The 19,959-nt window shown below is 39.3% G+C and overlaps 1 protein-coding gene across 2 annotated transcripts; it reads right to left on the bottom strand.

Moving 5' to 3' along the window:
* Positions 1-278: 278 nt before the first annotated feature.
* LOC112242768 (protein mono-ADP-ribosyltransferase PARP15) lies at positions 279-13,414 on the bottom strand. Of its 2 annotated transcripts, XM_042319950.1 has the most exons (6): positions 13,384-13,414; positions 12,294-12,445; positions 1,791-2,085; positions 1,498-1,643; positions 1,191-1,365; positions 279-1,045 (listed from the first exon to the last, which is right to left on the bottom strand). In XM_042319950.1, the coding sequence occupies exons 3-6, from the start codon at positions 2,074-2,076 to the stop codon at positions 756-758; spliced, it is 897 nt and encodes a 298-aa protein (XP_042175884.1). In that variant the 5' UTR covers positions 2,077-2,085; positions 12,294-12,445; positions 13,384-13,414; the 3' UTR covers positions 279-755. The 2 variants fall into 2 exon arrangements, with proteins under 2 accessions (XP_042175884.1, XP_024266397.1); XM_024410629.2 differs by lacking the exons at positions 12,294-12,445; positions 13,384-13,414 and adding an exon at positions 3,890-4,665.
* Between the last annotated feature and the right edge of the window lie 6,545 nt (positions 13,415-19,959).

Raw genomic sequence — 19,959 nt, 5'->3', positions numbered from 1 at the left:
TTCATAAATAATGTGCAGTAGACATACAGTAGGTCTGCTACAGTGAGACTAGATCAGGCTACATACAGCATGTACCTCCCTGAGGGAATGAATGATGTTTTGGTGGTCTAACAGGTTTAATTCAAATGATGGCTTCATCTTCCTGAAATTGTTTCTCTTGCAGGGTGAGACGTGTTTATGATATGAAACACAGATACAGTAACAATGCAATTATCACAATGGAAATGCGTTTGGGTTACATTTACGTATTCTACACGATCACACAAAACACGACTTAATTACACATCTTTCATATTTAATGGAAATATGAGTCATATCAAAATTATGGTTTTACAAAAATGTCCTCTACAAATCTAGGATATTTAATGGAATGACTAATATGTGTCATAGAAAAAACACTGGTAAACAAAGATATGTTAGTTGAGCTTTAGCAAAAGCTACCATGTTAGAACCAATGTATAAAAATAAAATCCCAACAGCCCACCCTAATATGTGCACTGCTAAAAATGGTCCCTTTGAAGATATTTGAATAAGATTGCTGTTTAAAAGGTGCAATCTGTTAGATTAAAGGACATACAGTAAATCAATAATTATATTATGACAATGGAAATAACAGATTTAAATCTAGAAAATCAAGGCGTTGGTGCAATACTTTCAACATACTAACTGTCACTTCTTTTGGCTATTTTTGCTGTTCTCAAAATTAGATTTTAACCATGGATTTCCAAGAGTGGTTTTGAGTTATAACAGTTGCTCTAGACCCTTAAGAAAGTGATCAGGTACTCTGGATATGCCTGACAGTCGTGGAAGACTACGAACTCTGTTGGATCAGATGGCTCGTTTGTCGTACTATCGTAGCGCCGAATATCTGATCCGTCTTTAAATGGAGGTTCTATCATCCCTCGTTCTCCCTTTGTGAAGTGTCCAGTCAGAACACGACACAAGTACATCAACTTCCTCCCTTCGCCATCTGGCTTGGAGAATTCATCAGCAGCAGAGTAGCTGGCATTGACTGCAAAGTAGGTGCCATTTCCATACTCTGCATCTGCAGAAAGATTATGACACAGTTATGACACTATTAACATAGAAGAGAGAAACCAGTTCAATGTAAGGATTCTTGAGGTGTTATATACAGTTCAACTTGAGGCAAGACTTTTCTGGTTTGAAGTTTATCCACTGGCATATCTTACCATTTTTTCCAGCGTAGCTCCGATTGAACCCGTGGTCGTTGATGTGACCTACGTTTGTGTGACTGGTTCCGTGGAAAAGACGTCTCTCATTCAGAAAGCGATCATTCCTGTCACTGATGTCTTTTTTCTTGATCTGGAAGCTTTTCCACAAGTTTGGGTTCTGGACCCTTTCAATCTAAGGGAAGGAGACAAAACGAATATTACATTCATTGGCAAGAAATTCAAAAACTTCCAATACCTTGATTTACATACAGCTGCACAGTTACAGTTATAAGTACTTAGGAAGTCACTTTTGGAAAATAGCTACTTTTTTAATTTCATTGTCTGGACAAGTATTCTGGAACAGGCCTTGGACTTCATCATACTCTGGGCTTCCTGGATGGATGGAGTAGAGCTGGACAGGGGAGGTGGCTGGCATGGCAGCCCAATCTTGAGGTAGTTTATCCTGTTGAGCTGAACAACAATAGAAGATCAGTCATAGGGCCAATAAAGACTTCATTACAGGAGGCCTTTTAAAAATATGTCTTTACATCACACCTGTCTCCACTTTCCATATAAAGCTCTGAGTACAGAGTCAAGTAATATGTAAGATCATAGTACCTGGTAAGTCTAAGGTGGTTATCCACTGCTGAAGTACTGGATATGTTTCATTCACATCATGTTCTTTGAGAGTATCAAGGAACTGGCAACATGTAATTTCCTTTTTGCCAATGATCTTATCGAGCAGTTTGATGACTTTATTCTCCGGCTCTGGGACACTCATAAGGCTTTGATACTCCCTGTCTTTGATAATGCCTTTACAATGCAGATGTTGAAGAATGTACATTGGATCCACTCGAAGCCAGTCAATGAGTTTCATCTTATTTGTTATTATAATATTCTCCATTCCAGAAACCTAAAAAAACAATAAAAAAGGATATGTTTCAGCTGTGAAATAATATTTATAGTCTGATAGTAATTGAACTTCTGTTACTTTGAGCACCTGACCCGCCAAAGCTCTGGCATGGCCGTGTACAACACACAGGTTTAAGTCCAAATTACAAGGTTGTAAGCAGTTTACGGAGAATGTAAGAAAGCAATCCAAGCTTTGGTTTTGTGTACCTAGCCATAGTCTCTTTTTAGCATTTCTGTACCAAAAACAAAGCAAGTCAATATCTCCAATATTAATAATGTTTCGCGTTTTGTATCAAAATTATCATCAAGTTTCTAAAAATGTTTGTCTACTGTTGCTCAAGCAATGGTACTTAAAAATAATTTGGACATGAAGAGCATATACTGCTCCTATTGAGGATATTGACTTTCAATAGTTTTGGCTCACAAATGATACAAAGAGACTGTGACCATGTACACAAAACCAAAGCATGGATATCAGTCTCTAAACTACTTACAGAGTAATGAAAACCAAGTTGTAATATAATGTGATTTGGGTGTTCTAGCCCTTTGAATTCCTTTTAGTTACAGACGCAGAAGAGGAAAATAACTTACAACTAGGATGCAGAAGAGGAAAATAACTTACAACTAGGATGCAGAAGAGGAAAATAACTTACAACTAGGATGCAGAAGAGGAAAATAACTTACAACTAGGACGCAGAAGAGGAAAATAACTTACAACTAGGATGCAGAAGAGGAAAATAACTTACAACTAGGACGCAGAAGAGGAAAATAACTTACAACTAGGACGCAGAGGAAAATAACTTACAACTAGGATGCAGAAGAGGAAAATAACTTACAACTAGGACGCAGAAGAGGAAAATAACTTACAACTAGGACGCAGAAGAGGAAAATAACTTACAACTAGGATGCAGAAGAGGAAAATAACTTACAACTAGGATGCAGAAGAGGAAAATAACTTACAACTAGGATGCAGAAGAGGAAAATAACTTACAACTAGGACGCAGAAGAGGAAAATAACTTACAACTAGGATGCAGAAGAGGAAAATAACTTACAACTAGGACGCAGAAGAGGAAAATAACTTACAACTAGGACGCAGAGGAAAATAACTTACAACTAGGATGCAGAAGAGGAAAATAACTTACAACTAGGATGCAGAAGAGGAAAATAACTTACAACTAGGACGCAGAAGAGGAAAATAACTTACAACTAGGATGCAGAAGAGGAAAATAACTTACAACTAGGATGCAGAAGAGGAAAATAACTTACAACTAGGATGCAGAAGAGGAAAATAACTTACAACTAGGATGCAGAAGAGGAAAATAACTTACAACTAGGATGCAGAAGAAGGAAAATAACTTACAACTAGGATGCAGAAGAGGAAAATAACTTACAACTAGGACGCAGAAGAGGAAAATAACTTACAACTAGGATGCAGAAGAAGGAAAATAACTTACAACTAGGACGCAGAAGAGGAAAATAACTTACAACTAGGACGCAGAAGAGGAAAATAACTTACAACTAGGATGCAGAAGAAGGAAAATAACTTACAACTAGGACGCAGAAGAAGGAAAATAACTTACAACTAGGATGCAGAAGAAGGAAAATAACTTACAACTAGGATGCAGAAGAAGGAAAATAACTTACAACTAGGATGCAGAAGAAGGAAAATAACTTACAACTAGGATGCAGAAGAAGGAAAATAACTTACAACTAGGACGCAGAAGAAGGAAAATAACTTACAACTAGGATGCAGAAGAAGGAAAATAACTTACAACTAGGATGCAGAAGAAGGAAAATAACTTACTTCACGATTAGCCATGTCTCAGAATAGGATGTGGAATAAACTGCAAACTTTGAGGGTGTTGATTCTAACAGTCGACACAGCTTTCAAACGTGGCAGGCAGGAAATTGCAGAGGCGGACAAGTGATTAACTTTCACTTTTACTTTAGTAATAGACTTATAGCCAACAGCAGAGAAGCACAGTCAAGACTTTAGCCATAGAGTGTTGTCTGATGTTTTGTGTTCACAGGTTAGGAGGGTCATAGAGGTGATGCCTGACGGACACACAATAGGTGTTGCAATACAGTGTTCCAGAGCCATCTATTTAAGGAGCATTCACACTGCACCTTAGCCTGGGGCTAAGTGAATGTTCACGCACATTGTAAAGTGGGCTAGCATCAGCCTTAGCCCAGGGCTAGCTGGCTCTGCACTTCAGCATGGTTAGCACCAACGTTTTGGGTCTCGGTCATTCGTACAACGAGCTGCCTTTTGGACCTCATAACATTTGGGGGGGAAAAGTATACACTTTGAATTTTGTAGTATTCTATCAGCAAATTTACATGTTTAAGTTTCAGAAAAACATATTGGTCTAGTTCAGGCACTTTCTTTTTTGGGGGTGCATTTTCCAACCTATTAGGTGCACAAAGGTTAAATGAATAAAATAATACTCACAGCACACTGCTAAAATGGCCACCTTGAGAAAACTGTAATACCTTGAATATGTTTGTGTAGTATGCTAGATGAAGTTGAGGTAATTACTGTAGTAACTATGTATTATTACTTTAATGTGTGTAAAAGTCTGACTCTTTAAAGTGTATACGTCTATGGATATTAATTAAATGTATTTAACCTCTTCTTCTTGGAATTTAGAATTGTCAACCGGGTTAAACAACAACCTTTCATACAAATGCAGAGCAGCGTCATGTCTTCAGATTTCATTTGACTCTTTATTTTTGGATTGTCCAGAAACATGATCAAAATAATCAAAACAGCTTACTTATTGTTTTTATAATTTCTTACAAACAGAATGAATTGTATCCCAAAAATGATTTGTCCTGAATTGTCTCAATTAAAAAGATCAAATGGAATGTCACATAAAAGCATAAAGACAGAAACCATAAGAATTGTTTTTTTTATATATACATATATATATATATATACATACATATATATATACATATATATATATTTTTTTTATATATATATATATATATATAAGAAAACTTTTTTTATATATATATTTTTTCTTCTTCCTCTTGGCTTTCAAAATAACATCAGACAAAGAGTTTCTCACTCAGATGAAGGCCATAGTCAATGATCTCATGATGAAATGGTTGCCAATGACATATTTTATTTTATGGGAACTAAATGCTTAATGCTGCCAAGTTTGCTCGGACAGACCAGATCCAACTTCAATTAGCACTGAGGTGTGAAGTGAGAGGTGTCGAAGCCTTCGAGCCCAATAAATGTCAGGTGTCTCTTACAACCTACCCTACCCAAATCCAGAGGTGTCGAAGCCTTCGAGCCCAATAAATGTCAGGTGTCTCTTACAGCCTACCCTACCCAAATCCAGAGGTGTCGAAGCCTTCGAGCCCAATAAATGGCAGGTGTCTCTTACAGCCTACCCTACCCAAATCCAGAGGTGTCGAAGCCTTCGAGCCCAATAAATGGCAGGTGTCTCTTACAACCTACCCTACCCAAATCCAGAGGTGTCGAAGCCTTCGAGCCCAATAAATGGCAGGTGTCTCTTACAGCCTACCCTACCCAAATCCAGAGGTGTCGAAGCCTTCGAGCCCAATAAATGTCAGGTGTCTCTTACAACCTACCCTACCCAAATCCAGAGGTGTCGAAGCCTTCGAGCCCAATAAATGTCAGGTGTCTCTTACAGCCTACCCTACCCAAATCCAGAGAGCCCAATAAATGGCAGGTGTCTCTTACAGCCTACCCTACCCAAATCCAGAGGTGTCGAAGCCTTCGAGCCCAATAAATGGCAGGTGTCTCTTACAGCCTACCCTACCCAAATCCAGAGGTGTCGAAGCCTTCGAGCCCAATAAATGGCAGGTGTCTCTTACAGCCTACCCTACCCAAATCCAGAGGTGTCGAAGCCTTCGAGCCCAATAAATGGCAGGTGTCTCTTACAGCCTACCCTACCCAAATCCAGAGGTGTCGAAGCCTTCAAGCCCAATAAATGGCAGGTGTCTCTTACAGCCTAACCTACCCTAATCCAGAGGTGTCGAAGCCTTCGAGCCCAATAAATGGCAGGTGTCTCTTACAGCCTACCCTACCCAAATCCAGAGGTGTCGAAGCCTTCGAGCCCAATAAATGGCAGGTGTCTCTTACAGCCTACCCTACCCAAATCCAGAGGTGTCGAAGCCTTCGAGCCCAATAAATGGCAGGTGTCTCTTACAGCCTACCCTACCCAAATCCAGAGGTGTCGAAGCCTTCGAGCCCAATAAATGGCAGGTGTCTCTTACAGCCTACCCTACCCAAATCCAGAGGCCTTTGAAGCCTTCGAGCCCAATAAATGGCAGGTGTCTCTTACAGCCTACCCTACCCAAATCCAGAGGCCTTTGAAGCCTTTGAAGCAATGGGACTCCCTAAATCGTTCTCTGATAATTACCAATCCCACAAGGTATGACTCCAAACATCCAGAAAAGGCTACTCTTCTGTCGTAACTGAATCAGAATTAGTTAGGTAACATAGATAAATTAGATGTTTTATTTCATTTTATACTTGTCATTAGAATGTCTTCTTTTGGACTATACTAGTGGCAGTTGCATTTTCCTCTCTTCTCTATGGAAAAGTCACTTGTGGCCCAGAGATGGGAGAGGTCAGGCTTGTCTTTTACATGTCTGGTAATAGGCAGAATATCAGAAAGGAAGAAGTCAAGTTTAAACATTGTCTTCATAATGAATATATCTGTGAAACCATGTGAAGGGCTCATTTAATTAATCGTTTACCTTTGACGATCTTCAGATGTTTTCACTCACGAGACTCCCAGTTACACAACAAATGTTCCTTTTGTTCCACAAAGATTATTTTTATATCCAAAATACCTCCGTTTGTTTGGCGCGTTATGTTCAGAAATCCAGAGGAAAGAGCGGTCACGACAACATAGACAAATTCCAAATAGTTTCTGTAATGTCCACAGAAACATGTCAAACGTTTTTTATAATCAATCCTCAGGTTGTTTTTAAAATATATAATCGATAATATATCTACTGCAACTGTCTTTATCAGTAGGAGAAGGAAAAGCAATGGCTGTCCAAACTCTGTTGCGCGAGCAAAACTCAAATCTGGTTTATATCCCTTTAATTGGAGCAAAGGGAGGCTATGGAACATGGAGTTTTCAAAATATAAGCCACTTCCTGGTTTGATATTCCTCAGGGTTTCGCCTGCAATATCAGTTCTGTTATACTCACAGACAATATTTTGACAGTTTTGGAAACTTTAGAGTGTTTTCTATCCAATACTAATAATAATATGCATAAATTAGCAACTGAGACTGAGGAGCTGGCCGTTTACAATGGGCACCTTTTCATCCAAGCTACTCAATACTGCCCCTGCAGCCAAAAGAAGTTAAAAGTCCTCAATGATGTCACCGTTACCCTTGATTCTAAGCAATGTTTTGCTGCTATTTTTATTGACTTTACCAAAGCTTTTGATACGGTAGACCATTCCATTCTTGTGGGCCGGCTATGGAGTATTGGTGTCTTTGAGGGGTCTTTGGTCTCATTTACTAACTAACTGCCTCTCTCAAAGAGTGCACTGTATAATGTCAGAACATCTGCTGTCTCAGCCACTGCCTGCCTGTAACCAAGGGAGTACCCCGAGGCTCAATCCTAGGCCCCACGATAGCTCAGGCAGTAAGAAGCTTCTCATCCATTTATATGTAGATGATACAATCTTATACTGAACCTGCCCCTCCCTGGATGTTGTGTTAAACACTCTATAACAAAGCTTTCTTTGTGTCCAAGAAGCTTTCTCTGCCCTTGTTCTGAACACCTCCAAAACAAAGGTCATGTGGTTTGGTAAGAAGAATGCCCCTCTCCCCGCAGGTGTGATTACTACCTCTGAAGGTTTAGAGCTTGAGGTAGTCACCTCATACAAGTACTTGAGTATGGCTAGACGCTACACTGTCCTTCTCTCAGCACATTTCAAAGCTGCAGGCTAAAGATAAATCACTCCTCTTTCACCCCAGCTGCCAAACTAACCCTCATTCAGATGACCATTCCACCCATGCTAGATGACAAAGACATCATTTATAGATCGGCAGGTAAGGGTGCTCTCAAGCGGCTAGATGTTCTTTACAATTCAGCCATCAGATTTGACACCAATGCTCCTTATAGGACACATCACCGCACTCGATAGTCCTCTGTAAACTGGTCATCTCTGTATACTATTCGCAAGACCCACTGGTTGATGCGTATTTTTTAAACCCTCTTGGACTCACTCCCTTCTATCTTAAATATATATTGCAGCCCTCATCCTCCACATACAACATCCGTTCTGCCAGTCACATCCTGTTAAAGGTCGCCAAAGTACACACATCCCTGGGTCGCTTGTCTTTTCAATTTGCTGCAGCTAGCAACTGGAACGAGATGCAACTATCACTCAAACTGGACAGTTTTTTCTCAGTCTCTTCATTCAAAGACTCATGGACACTCTTACTGACAGTTGTGGCTGCTTGTGTGATGTATTGTTGTCTCTACCTTCTTGCCATTTGTGCTGTTGTCTGTGCCCAATAATGTTTGTACCATGTTTTGTGCTGCTAACATGTTGTGTTGCTATCATGTTGTGTTGCTACCATGTTATTGTCATGTTGTGTTGCTACCATGCTGTGTTGTCAAGTATTGCTTCCCAGATATGTTGTTGTCTTAGGTTTCTCTTTATGTAGTGTTGTGTTGTCTCTCTTGTCATGATGTGTGTTTTGTCCTTTATTTTTATATTTTTAATTGTATTATTTAATCCCAGCCCCCATCCCCGCAGGAGGCCTTTTGCCTTTTGGTAGGCAGTCATTGTAAATAAGAATTTGTTCTTAACTGACTTGCCTAGTTAAATAACAGTTAAAAAAGGAAATACAAATAAATGAAATAATTATAGAAATAGGTATCTATTTCCTATTATTTATGATCATTGGAGAATAAATTCCTCAATTAATGTGATGGTTTTACACTTGCAAAATAACCCTAATAAATCTAGCTGCCAGTATGCAATTCCTATGGCTTCCACTGGGTGTCAGTTGTCTTTGGTCAACGTTTCAGGCTTGTTTCTTCCAAAACGAGGAAGAAATATGAGATTTACCACATTGATAAAGACTTGGAAAATTGTGTATGCGCGCTCGACGAAGAGGACACCCACCTGCTAATGTCGTTTTCCTATTGAACATACTTCTTTCTGCATTAAATATTATAGTTTAATGACATTTTAGGGTATCTGAGGATTAAATGGAAACGTATTTGGACTTGTTTTAACAAAGTTTGGCGGTAGCTTTTTGGATTCCTTTGTGTGCATGTTGAACTAGTGGATTACTCAAATCGAGGGCGCCAACTATACAGACTTTTTGGGATATAAAGAAGGATTTTATCTAACAAAACAACACTACATGTTGTAGCTGGGACCCTTCAGATGACAAATCAGAGAAAGATTTTCAAAAAGTAAGTGAATATTTAATCGCTAGCGGGACGCCTAGCCGTAAGAAGTTTTAAAGCAGACAGTTCACCTTTTCCATTGCCACTTGTAGACTAAGTTTGAATACGTCTGAAAACTGTAATTTGACATTTCTCGAGTAGATCATGTTTCAATTATAAAAATACATAATATGTTATAACCATTGCAGAATAAATTCCTAACCTTTTCTGCCCATGATGAGTTCATATTTCAGAAGTAGTACAAGAAATTACCATGCCCATCTCTCTTTGCAACCTGGTCTCATAAACTAGACGTGATATAGTAAATGTAAATTCGCCACAGAATATTAGTATGATATGTTACGTTTGGAATGGTTACAGTAGGGTGGGTGATCAGGGTGGAAAGGTGGATGTATATTGAGAGTGTCTAGCAACCAAAAGGTTGTGAGTTTGAATCTCATCACGGACAATTTGAGCTAATTAGCAACTTTTTAACCACTTACTACTTTTTAGTGGTTCCTCCTTTAAAAGTTGCGAGCTTACACAAGGCAAAGTATGTCTCATTACCCCAAGAACACCATCCTCACAGTGAAGCATGGTGGTGGCAGCCACATGCTGTGGGGATGTTTTTCATCGACAGGGGCTGGGGCACTGGTCAGAATTGAAGGAATTATGGATGGTGCTAAATACAAGGATATTCTTGAGGGGAACCTGTTTCAGTCTTCCAGAGATTTGAGACCTGGGCGGAGGTTCACCTTCCAGCAGGACAATGACCCTAAGCATACTGCGAAATTAACACGTGAGTGGTTTAACTTGTCATGGCTGCAATCCCCCTATCGAGATAAGTGTCATCCACAACCGCTGAATAGCATAGCGCTACATTCAATAAATATTACTACAAATATTTATATTCATGAAATCACAAGTGCGATATAGCAAAACACAGCTTAGCCTTTTATTAATCCACCTGTTGTGTCAGATTTTGAAAATATGCTTTACAGCGAAAGCATACCAAGTGTTTGTGTAAGTTTATTGATCGCTCAACAAAACATTATGAACACCTAGCATCAAGTATCTTGGTCACAAAAATCAGAAAAGGAATCAAATTAATCGTTTATCTTTGATGATCTTCGGATGTTTTCACTCACGAGACTCCCAGTTACAAAATAAATGTTCCCTTTGTTCCATAAAGATTATTGTTATATCCAAAATACCTCCATTTGTTTGGTGCGTTATGTTCAGAAATCCACAGGAAAGAGCGGTCACGACAACGCAGACAAAAATTCCAAATAGTATCCGTAATGTCCACAGAAACATGTCAAACGTTTTTTATAATCAATCCTCAGGTTGTTTTTAAAATATATAATCGATAATATATCAACCGCAACTGTCTTTTTCAGTAGGAGAGGGAACGGCAATGGCTGCCCAAACTCTGCTGGTACCCAGCCATACAATAAGGCGATGTTATCGTTCTCGTTAATTTTTCAAAATAAAAGCCTGAAACTATGTCTAACGACTTTTGAGGAAGCGATAGGAAAAGGAATCTGGTTGATATCCCTTTAAATGGAGCAAATGGACAATGGACAATGACTCCAAGCATACCTCCAAAGTTGTGGCAAAATGGCTTAAGTTCAACAAAGTCAAGGTATTAGAGTGGCCATCACAAGCCCTGACCTCAATCCTATTGAACATTTGTGGGCATTCCCCACTGGGAATGTGATGAAAGAAATAAAAGCTGAAATAAATCATTCTCTCTACTATTATTCTGACCTTTCACATTCTTAAAATAAAGTGGTGATCCTAACTGACCTTAAACAGGGATTTTTTACTAGGATTAAATGTCAGGAATTGTGAAAAACTGAGTTTAAACGTATTTTGCGAAGGTGTATGTAAACCTCCGACTTCAACTGTATCATACTGCACCTATCACGTGGTTGAAGGCAACGGCTATTCAATAGCCTCGATGAGGGGCCACGAAGGTCCATAACATCTTCCCCTCCTCTACCTTCACCATTCCCAGTCGTCTGTTCATCCAGGCACCTAAATTATATTGTGTTCTAGACATTGCTGATCTAGGGGGGCACAAAATTCTAACCTTTAGAGGGGAAATGTACAACTGATCTTCCATCAGTATCTAAGGGCAACCTCACCTCACAACGTATACCAGAGGAGGCAGGTGGGAGAAACTATAGGAAGTCGAGCTCATTTAAATGGCCGGATTGGAATCAATGGAACATTGTTCCCATGTGTTTGATGTGTTGGGTACCATTACATTGACTAAATTCCAGCGATTACAATGAGCCAGTCCTCCTATAGCTCCTCCCACCAACCTTCTCTGCTGTATACACCACACCAACCAGTAGTCTGGTCAAAGGACCAGCCTGGCACAGCATGGGAGGCCTGCAGAGTACTTGCCCGGTCACATTGATCTCTCTCCTATTGGACAAGAGCTGAGAATTGACAGCTCTTATGGCACTCAGCTCAATGCTGCTGTATCCTGAAACACAAAACACTTAGTTTTAAACACAAAAAATCTATGCAAAAGGCCTTATCATTCTAGTGCTGCTAACTTGTAGTTTGTTCTCTCTTGCTCTGTACCTCACTCCAACTGTGGTAAGAAAAGCTGCACAAGGACGTGGCACACACACACTCACACACGCACAGACACACACACGAACGTACACACACACACACACACACACACACACACACACACACACACACACACACACACACACACACACACACACACACACACACACACACACACACACACACACACACACACACACACACACCTGAATGGTTGATGAGAAGGCCAGTCGTCTAGGAATAGCAGTCTTTCCATGTGGAAGGCTGAGTTGTTGTAAGGTAAGAGAGAAGAGAGGTTGCTGTCTGTCAGGTTCAGGAAAATCTTATGGAATTGGAATCATGGGCTGACTCAGGGCATCTAAAAATCAAAAGACACAGTTATAAGAAGATAAATACCAAAAACAAGGCATTGTTCAGCTTATGTTCAAGAACTAGAACTTATGAATAACACTAGCTACCAGTGTATATATATATATATTTTTTTTTAAACTGTATTAACCTTTATTTAACTAGGCAAGTCAGTTAATAACAAATTCTTATTTACAACACTGTGCAAATTGTGTGCCGCCCTATGGGACTCCCAATCGTTTGGGAAACAGCCTGGAATAGAACCCGGGGTCTGTAGTGACGCCTCTAGCACTGAGATGCAGTGCCTTAGACAGCTGCGCCAATCGAGAGCATCATAGAATGAATAATAATGAATAATATTGGTTAATAGTGGGTAATAATGGATAACAACTAATGATAATGAATAATAATGAATAATAAACAATGATTATAATAATGGATAATAGTTGATAAGGGGGATAAGGAATACTAATGGATAACAAGGTGATAATGAATAATAATGGATAATAATGAATGATAATGGATAGCAATGGATAATAACAGATATTAATAGATAACAATGGATAACAATGGATAACAGTGGATTATAGTGGATTATAATGGATTATAATGAATAATTTGTTTTATTTACATATTTAGTTAAGAACTTGTATTGGACTAGGTCCCTGTGGCGGGATCAAATCAGCGGAAATTTTAGAGCGCCACCTAATAGTTTTCGATAAAACTCAAACTTTCATTAAAACACACATACAAGGTACTGAATTAAAGCTACACTCGTTGTGAATCTAGCCACCAAGTCAGATTTGTAAAATGCTTTTCGGCGAAAGCATGAAAAGCTATTATCTGATAGCATGCACCCCCAGAATACTAGACCATCAACAAAACAACAGATTTTGCGGTAGCCGGCACTACCCAAAACGCAGAAATAAAATATAAAACATTCATTACCTTTGACGAGCTTCTTTCTTGGCACTCCTATATGTCACATAAACATCACAATTGGGTCTTTTTCCCGATTAAATCCGTCATTGTATACCCAAAATGTGATTTCCTGAAGACCGGTCTGATCCAGGAAAATGCCCCTTTACAAGACGCAAGGTCACTTTTTAAAATTACAAAAGTTGCCTATAAACTTTTACAAAACACTTCAGACTACTTATCTAAACCAACTTTAGGTATTAATAAACGTTAATAATCTATCAAATTGATCACGGGGCGATCTGTATTCGATAGCAGCAAGTCTTGAAATCATACTCCATGTTTTCACTTTCATAACATCCTGTGGTGTACTCGATGAAAGGAAGTGCTTACACGTCACAAAACCAAGGATAAAGCAGCCCCAAAATGACAGCATTGGCGACATCGTGTGGAAGCTGTAGGCGTTTACAGGGGATCTCCATGTATTTTCCTTTTCAATACATTGACTGGCGGATGAATATTTTTTTTGTATTTTTGGTGAACAGTTTTTCGAAGGATTTTGACTCCTAAATACGTTCTGTTATAGCCACAGACACGATTTAACCAGTTTTAGAGACTTCAGAGTGTTTTCTATACACACACACTTATCATATGCATATACTATATTCCTGGCATGAGTAGCAGGACGCTGAAATGTTGCGCGATTTTTAACAAAAAGCTGCGAAAATTCGCAGCCTCCTTAACAGGTTTTAAGAACAATTTCTTATTTACAATGACGCCCTACTAAAGGGCAAAAAAGGCCTCCTGCGGGGATGGGATTAAAAATTAAATAAAAATATAGGACAAAACACACATCACGACAAGAGAAGCTTTGATATGTGCTGAGAGAAGGACAGTGTACCGTCTAGCCATACTCCCAAGTACTTGTATGAGGTGACTACCTCAAGCTCTAAACCCATAACGGTAGTAATCACACCTCTGGGGAGAGAGGCATTCTTCTTACCAAACCAGATGACCTTTGTTTTGGAGGTGTTCAGAACAAGGTTAAGGGCAGAGAAAGCATGTTGGACACAAAGAAAACTTTGTTGTAGTGTTTAATACAACATCTGGGGAGAGGCCAACTGAGTATAAGACTGAATCATCTGCATATACATGGATAAGAGAGCTTCTTACTGACTGAACTATGTTGTTGAATAATGGGTAATAATGGGTAATAATGGATAATCATGGGTAATAATGGATAATAATGATTAATAATGGGTAATAATTTATAATAATGGGTGTTAATGAATAATAATGGGTAATAATGGATAATCATGGGTAATAATGGATAATAATGATTAATAATGGGTAATAATTTATAATAATGGGTAATAATGAATAATAATGGGTAATAATGGATAATAATGATTAATAATGGGTAATAATTTATAATAATGGGTAATAATGAATAATAATGGGTAATAATGGGTAATAATGGATTATCATGGGTAATAATGGATAATAATGATAAATAATGGGTAATAGTTTATAATAATGGGTAATAATGGATCAATAATTGTAATCATGGCTAAAAATGGGTAATTATGGATAACAATGGACAATAATGGATAATCATGGGCAACAATGGATAATAATGTGTAATAATGGTTAAAAATGTATAATAATGGGAGAGTAAAGCAGACGATAAAGACTCAACATATATACCAGATGTTTTGGCAGTTATCGCCAGATGTTGCCTTGGTTTATGGACAAAAGCAACATGATCACAGCTGAGAATAATGCAAGACAGCTGAAGAGAAAAGGCAGGATGGCCAAGTATTGGCCAAGTATTGGCCATTGAGAGGCTTTGAATCACCCGGTCGGCCATATTGGCAATCCCCTGAAGGAGCACCCATAGGAATGAATGGAATTTTACAGTATTTCAATTACATGTCGAAGGAAAAAATTGTGTGTATTTAAGTATTTTTGTTGTTGTTGTGGGCACAGTGACATTAGCACTTTGTAAAAAAAAAAAAACTTTAATAAGGAAAATATGTTAATTTATACACTACAATTCAAAAGTTTGGGGTCACACAGACGCCTCACAAGTCCTCAACAGGCAGCTTCATTAAATAGTACCCGTGAAACAGCAGTCTCAACGTGAACAGTGAAGAGGCAACTCTGGGATGCTGCCTTCTAGGCAGAGTTGCAAAGGAAAAGCCATATCTCAGACTGGCCAATGAAAATGAAAGACTAAAATGGGCAAAAGAACACCAACACTGGACAGAGGAACTCTGCCTAGAAGACCAGCATCCCGGAGTCGCCTCTTCACTGTTGATGTTGACACTGGACAGAGGAACTCTGCCTAGAAGACCAGCATCCCGGAGTCGCCTCTTCACTGTTGACGTTGAGACTGGACAGAGGAACTCTGCCTAGAAGGCCAGCATCCCGGAGTCGCCTCTTCACTGTTGACGTTGAGACTGGACAGAGGAACTCTGCCTAGAAGGCCAGCATCCCGGAGTCACCTCTTCACTGTTGATGTTGAGACTGGTGTTTTGCGGGTACTATTTAATGAAGCTGCCAGTTGAGGACTTGTGAGGCGTCTGTTTCTCAACCTAGACTCTATTAAGAGGACAACTCTAATGTACTTGTCATCTTGCTCAGTTGTGCACCTGGGCCTCTCACTCCACTTTGTATTCTGTTTAGAGCCAGTTTGCTCTGTCTGTGAAGGGAGTAGTACACAGCGTTGTATGGGATCTTCAGTTTCTTGGCAATTTCTCGCATGGAATAGCCTTCATTTCTCAGAACAAGAATAGACTGACGAGTTTCAGAAGAAAGTTTGTTGTTTCTGGCCATTTTGAGCTGTAATCGAACCCACAAATGCTGATGCTCCAGATACTCAACTAGTCTAAAGAAGGCCAGTTTAATTACTTCTTTAATCACCTCAACAGTTTTCAATTGTGCAAAAGTGTTTTCATAAGTGCAAAAGGGTTTTCTAATGATCAATTAGCCTTTTAAAATGATAAACTTGGATTAGCTAACACAACATGGAATTGGAAGACAGGAGTGATGGTTGCTGATAATGTCACGGTCGTCCTCCTCTTCATCTGAAGAGGAGAGACGAGAAGGATCGGAGGACCAAAATGCGGCGTGGTATGTGTTCATGATGAATATTTAATAAAAGAAAGCACTGAACACTGAATACAAACTATACAAAAACAATAAACAAATAATGACCGTGAAGCTATAAATGAGACCTGTGCTGACACAAGCAACTAACATAGACAATCACCCACAAACAGTGAAACCCAGGCTACCTAAGTATGATTCTCAATCAGAGACAACTAATGACACCTGCCTCTGATTGAGAACCATACTAGGCCGAAACATACAAATCCCCAAATCATAGAAAAACAAACATAGACTGCCCACCCCAACTCACGCCCTGACCATACTAACTAAATACTAAACAAAGGAAATAAAGGTCAGAACGTGACAGATAATGGGCCTCTGTACAGCTATGTAGATATTCCATAAAAAATCTGCCGTTTACAGCTACAGTAGTCATTTACAACATTAACAATGTCTACACTGTATTTCTGATCAATGCGATGTTTTTTTAATGGACAAAAATGTGCTTTTCTTTCAAAAACAGGGACATTTCTAAGTGACCTCAAACTTTTGAACTGTTTAAATATTTATTGAATGTTTTGTTCACATAATACAATATAAAGCTGCAACATCGAGAGCATCACTGGTTGCATCACTGCCTGCTATGGCAATTGCTCGGCCTTTGACCGCAAGGCACTACAGAGGGTAGTGCGTACGGCCCAGTACATCACCGGGGCTAAGCTGCCTGCCATCCAGGATCTCTACACCAGGCGGTGTCAGAGGAAGGCCCTAAAAATTGTCAAAGACCCCAGCCACCCCAGTCATAGACTGTTCTCTCTACTACTGCATGGCAAGTGGTACCGGAGTGCCAAGTCTAGGACAAAAAGGCTTCTCAACAGTTTTTACCCCCAAGCCATAAGACTCCTGAACAGGTAATCAAATGGCTACCTGGACTTTTTGCATTGTGTGCCTGACTAACCGGTGTCTGTATGAAGCCTCACAACTTTTATAGCCTCACTACTGTTTATAGCCTGTCTTTTTACTGTTGTTTTATTTCTTTACTTACCTATTGTTCACCTAATACCTTTTTTGCACTATAGGTTAGAGCATGTATGTAAGCATTTCATTGTAAGGTCTACATCTGTTGTAGTCAGTGCACGTGACAAATAAACTTTGATTTGATTTGAAAGTCTTGCTATAAAGATTCTGTAAGATAATAAAAAAAGGAATGTAGACATTTATAAGTGCATTTCCATAGCTTCCAAAATATTTCTTACACTGGAGGAGGAGTGTCAAGATGGCGGTAAGGTGGCTTCCATACAGCACTCCCCTGTCAGTCGTCCAAGGTTAATACACATCAACGGTCTCCACACTGTCACTGTGTGTAGTTGTTAAAATGAGGCACTAGATGGCGACCTCATATTACACACACATTTACTTGGCATCCTGGTGGTTTTCCAGAGCAGCGAGGTGAGAAGGTAGCCATCCCTGCTAGCCACTATGGTCAGAAGGTAGCCATCCCTGCTAGCCTCTATGGTGAGGGGTAGCCATCCCTGCTAGCCACTATGGTGAGGGGTAGCCCCAGTTGGTTGGGAACACTATGCATCACCACACCGTCCTCAGTGGTGAGAACAGAGTTGGTCCTGGTGATGTTCACATACAGCTCAGCTGCAGCTAGGCTCAGGACGTGGGGCCCATCGCTGAGAGATTCAGGAGCTTGGACAGAATGGGGGTTTCCGCCCCATGAGGTCTTCATTCCAATAGACATGACAGATATGGTTAGATAGGTGAGATTCCATTTTATAAGCACAAAGGATAAGGAGATTGAGGAGCCAGCCACAGTTGGTAAGGTCAGTCATATGACATGGTATGTAGAAAATATTTTAAGACTTGAAAGCAGAAAATTAAATAGTTTCTGTGGGAATCAGCCTACATTTGCAAGAATGTGTGTGTGTGTATATGTGCTTGCGCGTGTGTGTGCGTGTGTGTTTGTGATCTGTGTGTGTTGTCTTGCCATCTACTATGGTCATTGTCTTGGCAAACATGGCAATGGCAAACAGACCTGGGACCCTGCTAGCTTACTTAAGGTGAGACCTTGCAGTGATCCAAAAACATGATCACATGGGATCTTATCATGTCAAAATGTGTAGATTAGCAGGATATTAGCTCTAAAACAGCAACATTTTAGCCCCATGCGAACCAAAAAAAACATGTTTCCCACTGAACACACCCTGATTTTGTTTTTAACATACGGGCCTACTGTAAATCTGTGTATAGGTCTGACTACACGGTATTGTATGCAGGACTACAATACAGGAACAGATAGTAATTCATTAGTAAAAACAAGAACATGTTTCCACAGAACATGTACTGCCTATGGGTTGTCCTCTCTACATTGAGTTTGTACATTACAATGAGTTCAAACAATATCACCAACAAACAATATCTGAAGGTAATGCAGTTCATCCAAGAGGAAGTAATATTATGACACATTGTGTATGCACTCGTTTTCATTGAAGAAGGAATATCATGACACGTTGTGTATGCACTCGTTTTCATTGAAGAAGGAATATCATGACACGTTGTGTATGCACTCGTTTTTATTGAAGAAGGAATATCATGACACGTTGTGTATGCACTCGTTTTCATTGAAGAAGGAATATCATGACACGTTGTGTATGCACTCGTTTTCATTGAAGAAGGAATATCATGACACGTTGTGTATGCACTCGTTTTTATTGAAGAAGGAATATCATGACACGTTGTGTATGCACTCGTTTTTATTGAAGAAGGAATATCATGACACGTTGTGTATGCACTCGTTTTTATTGAAGAAGGAATATCATGACACGTTGTGTATGCACTCGTTTTCATTGAAGAAGGAATATCATGACACGTTGTGTATGCACTCGTTTTCATTGAAGAAGGAATATCATGACACGTTGTGTATGCACTCGTTTTTATTGAAGAAGGAATATCATGACACGTTGTGTATGCACTCGTTTTCATTGAAGAAGGAATATCATGACACGTTGTGTATGCACTCATTTTTATTGAAGAAGGAATATCATGACACGTTGTGTATGCACTCGTTTTCATTGAAGAAGGAATATCATGACACGTTGTGTATGCACTCATTTTTATTGAAGAAGGAATATCATGACACGTTGTGTATGCACTCGTTTTTATTGAAGAAGGAATATCATGACACGTTGTGTATGCACTCGTTTTTATTGAAGAAGGAATATCATGACACGTTGTGTATGCACTCGTTTTCATTGAAGAAGGAATATCATGACACGTTGTGTATGCACTCGTTTTTATTGAAGAAGGAATATCATGACACGTTGTGTATGTGTATGCACTCGTTTTTATTGAAGAAGGAATATCATGACACGTTGTGTATGCACTCGTTTTTATTGAAGAAGGAATATCATGACACGTTGTGTATGCACTCGTTTTTATTGAAGAAGGAATATCATGACACGTTGTGTATGCACTCGTTTTTATTGA

Source organism: Oncorhynchus tshawytscha, linkage group LG03, assembly GCF_018296145.1.
Source record: "Oncorhynchus tshawytscha isolate Ot180627B linkage group LG03, Otsh_v2.0, whole genome shotgun sequence".
In the NCBI taxonomy this organism is placed as follows: domain Eukaryota; kingdom Metazoa; phylum Chordata; class Actinopteri; order Salmoniformes; family Salmonidae; genus Oncorhynchus; species Oncorhynchus tshawytscha.
Note: the sequence above shows the minus strand (reverse complement) of the source record. Positions and strands in the feature narration are given on the sequence as shown.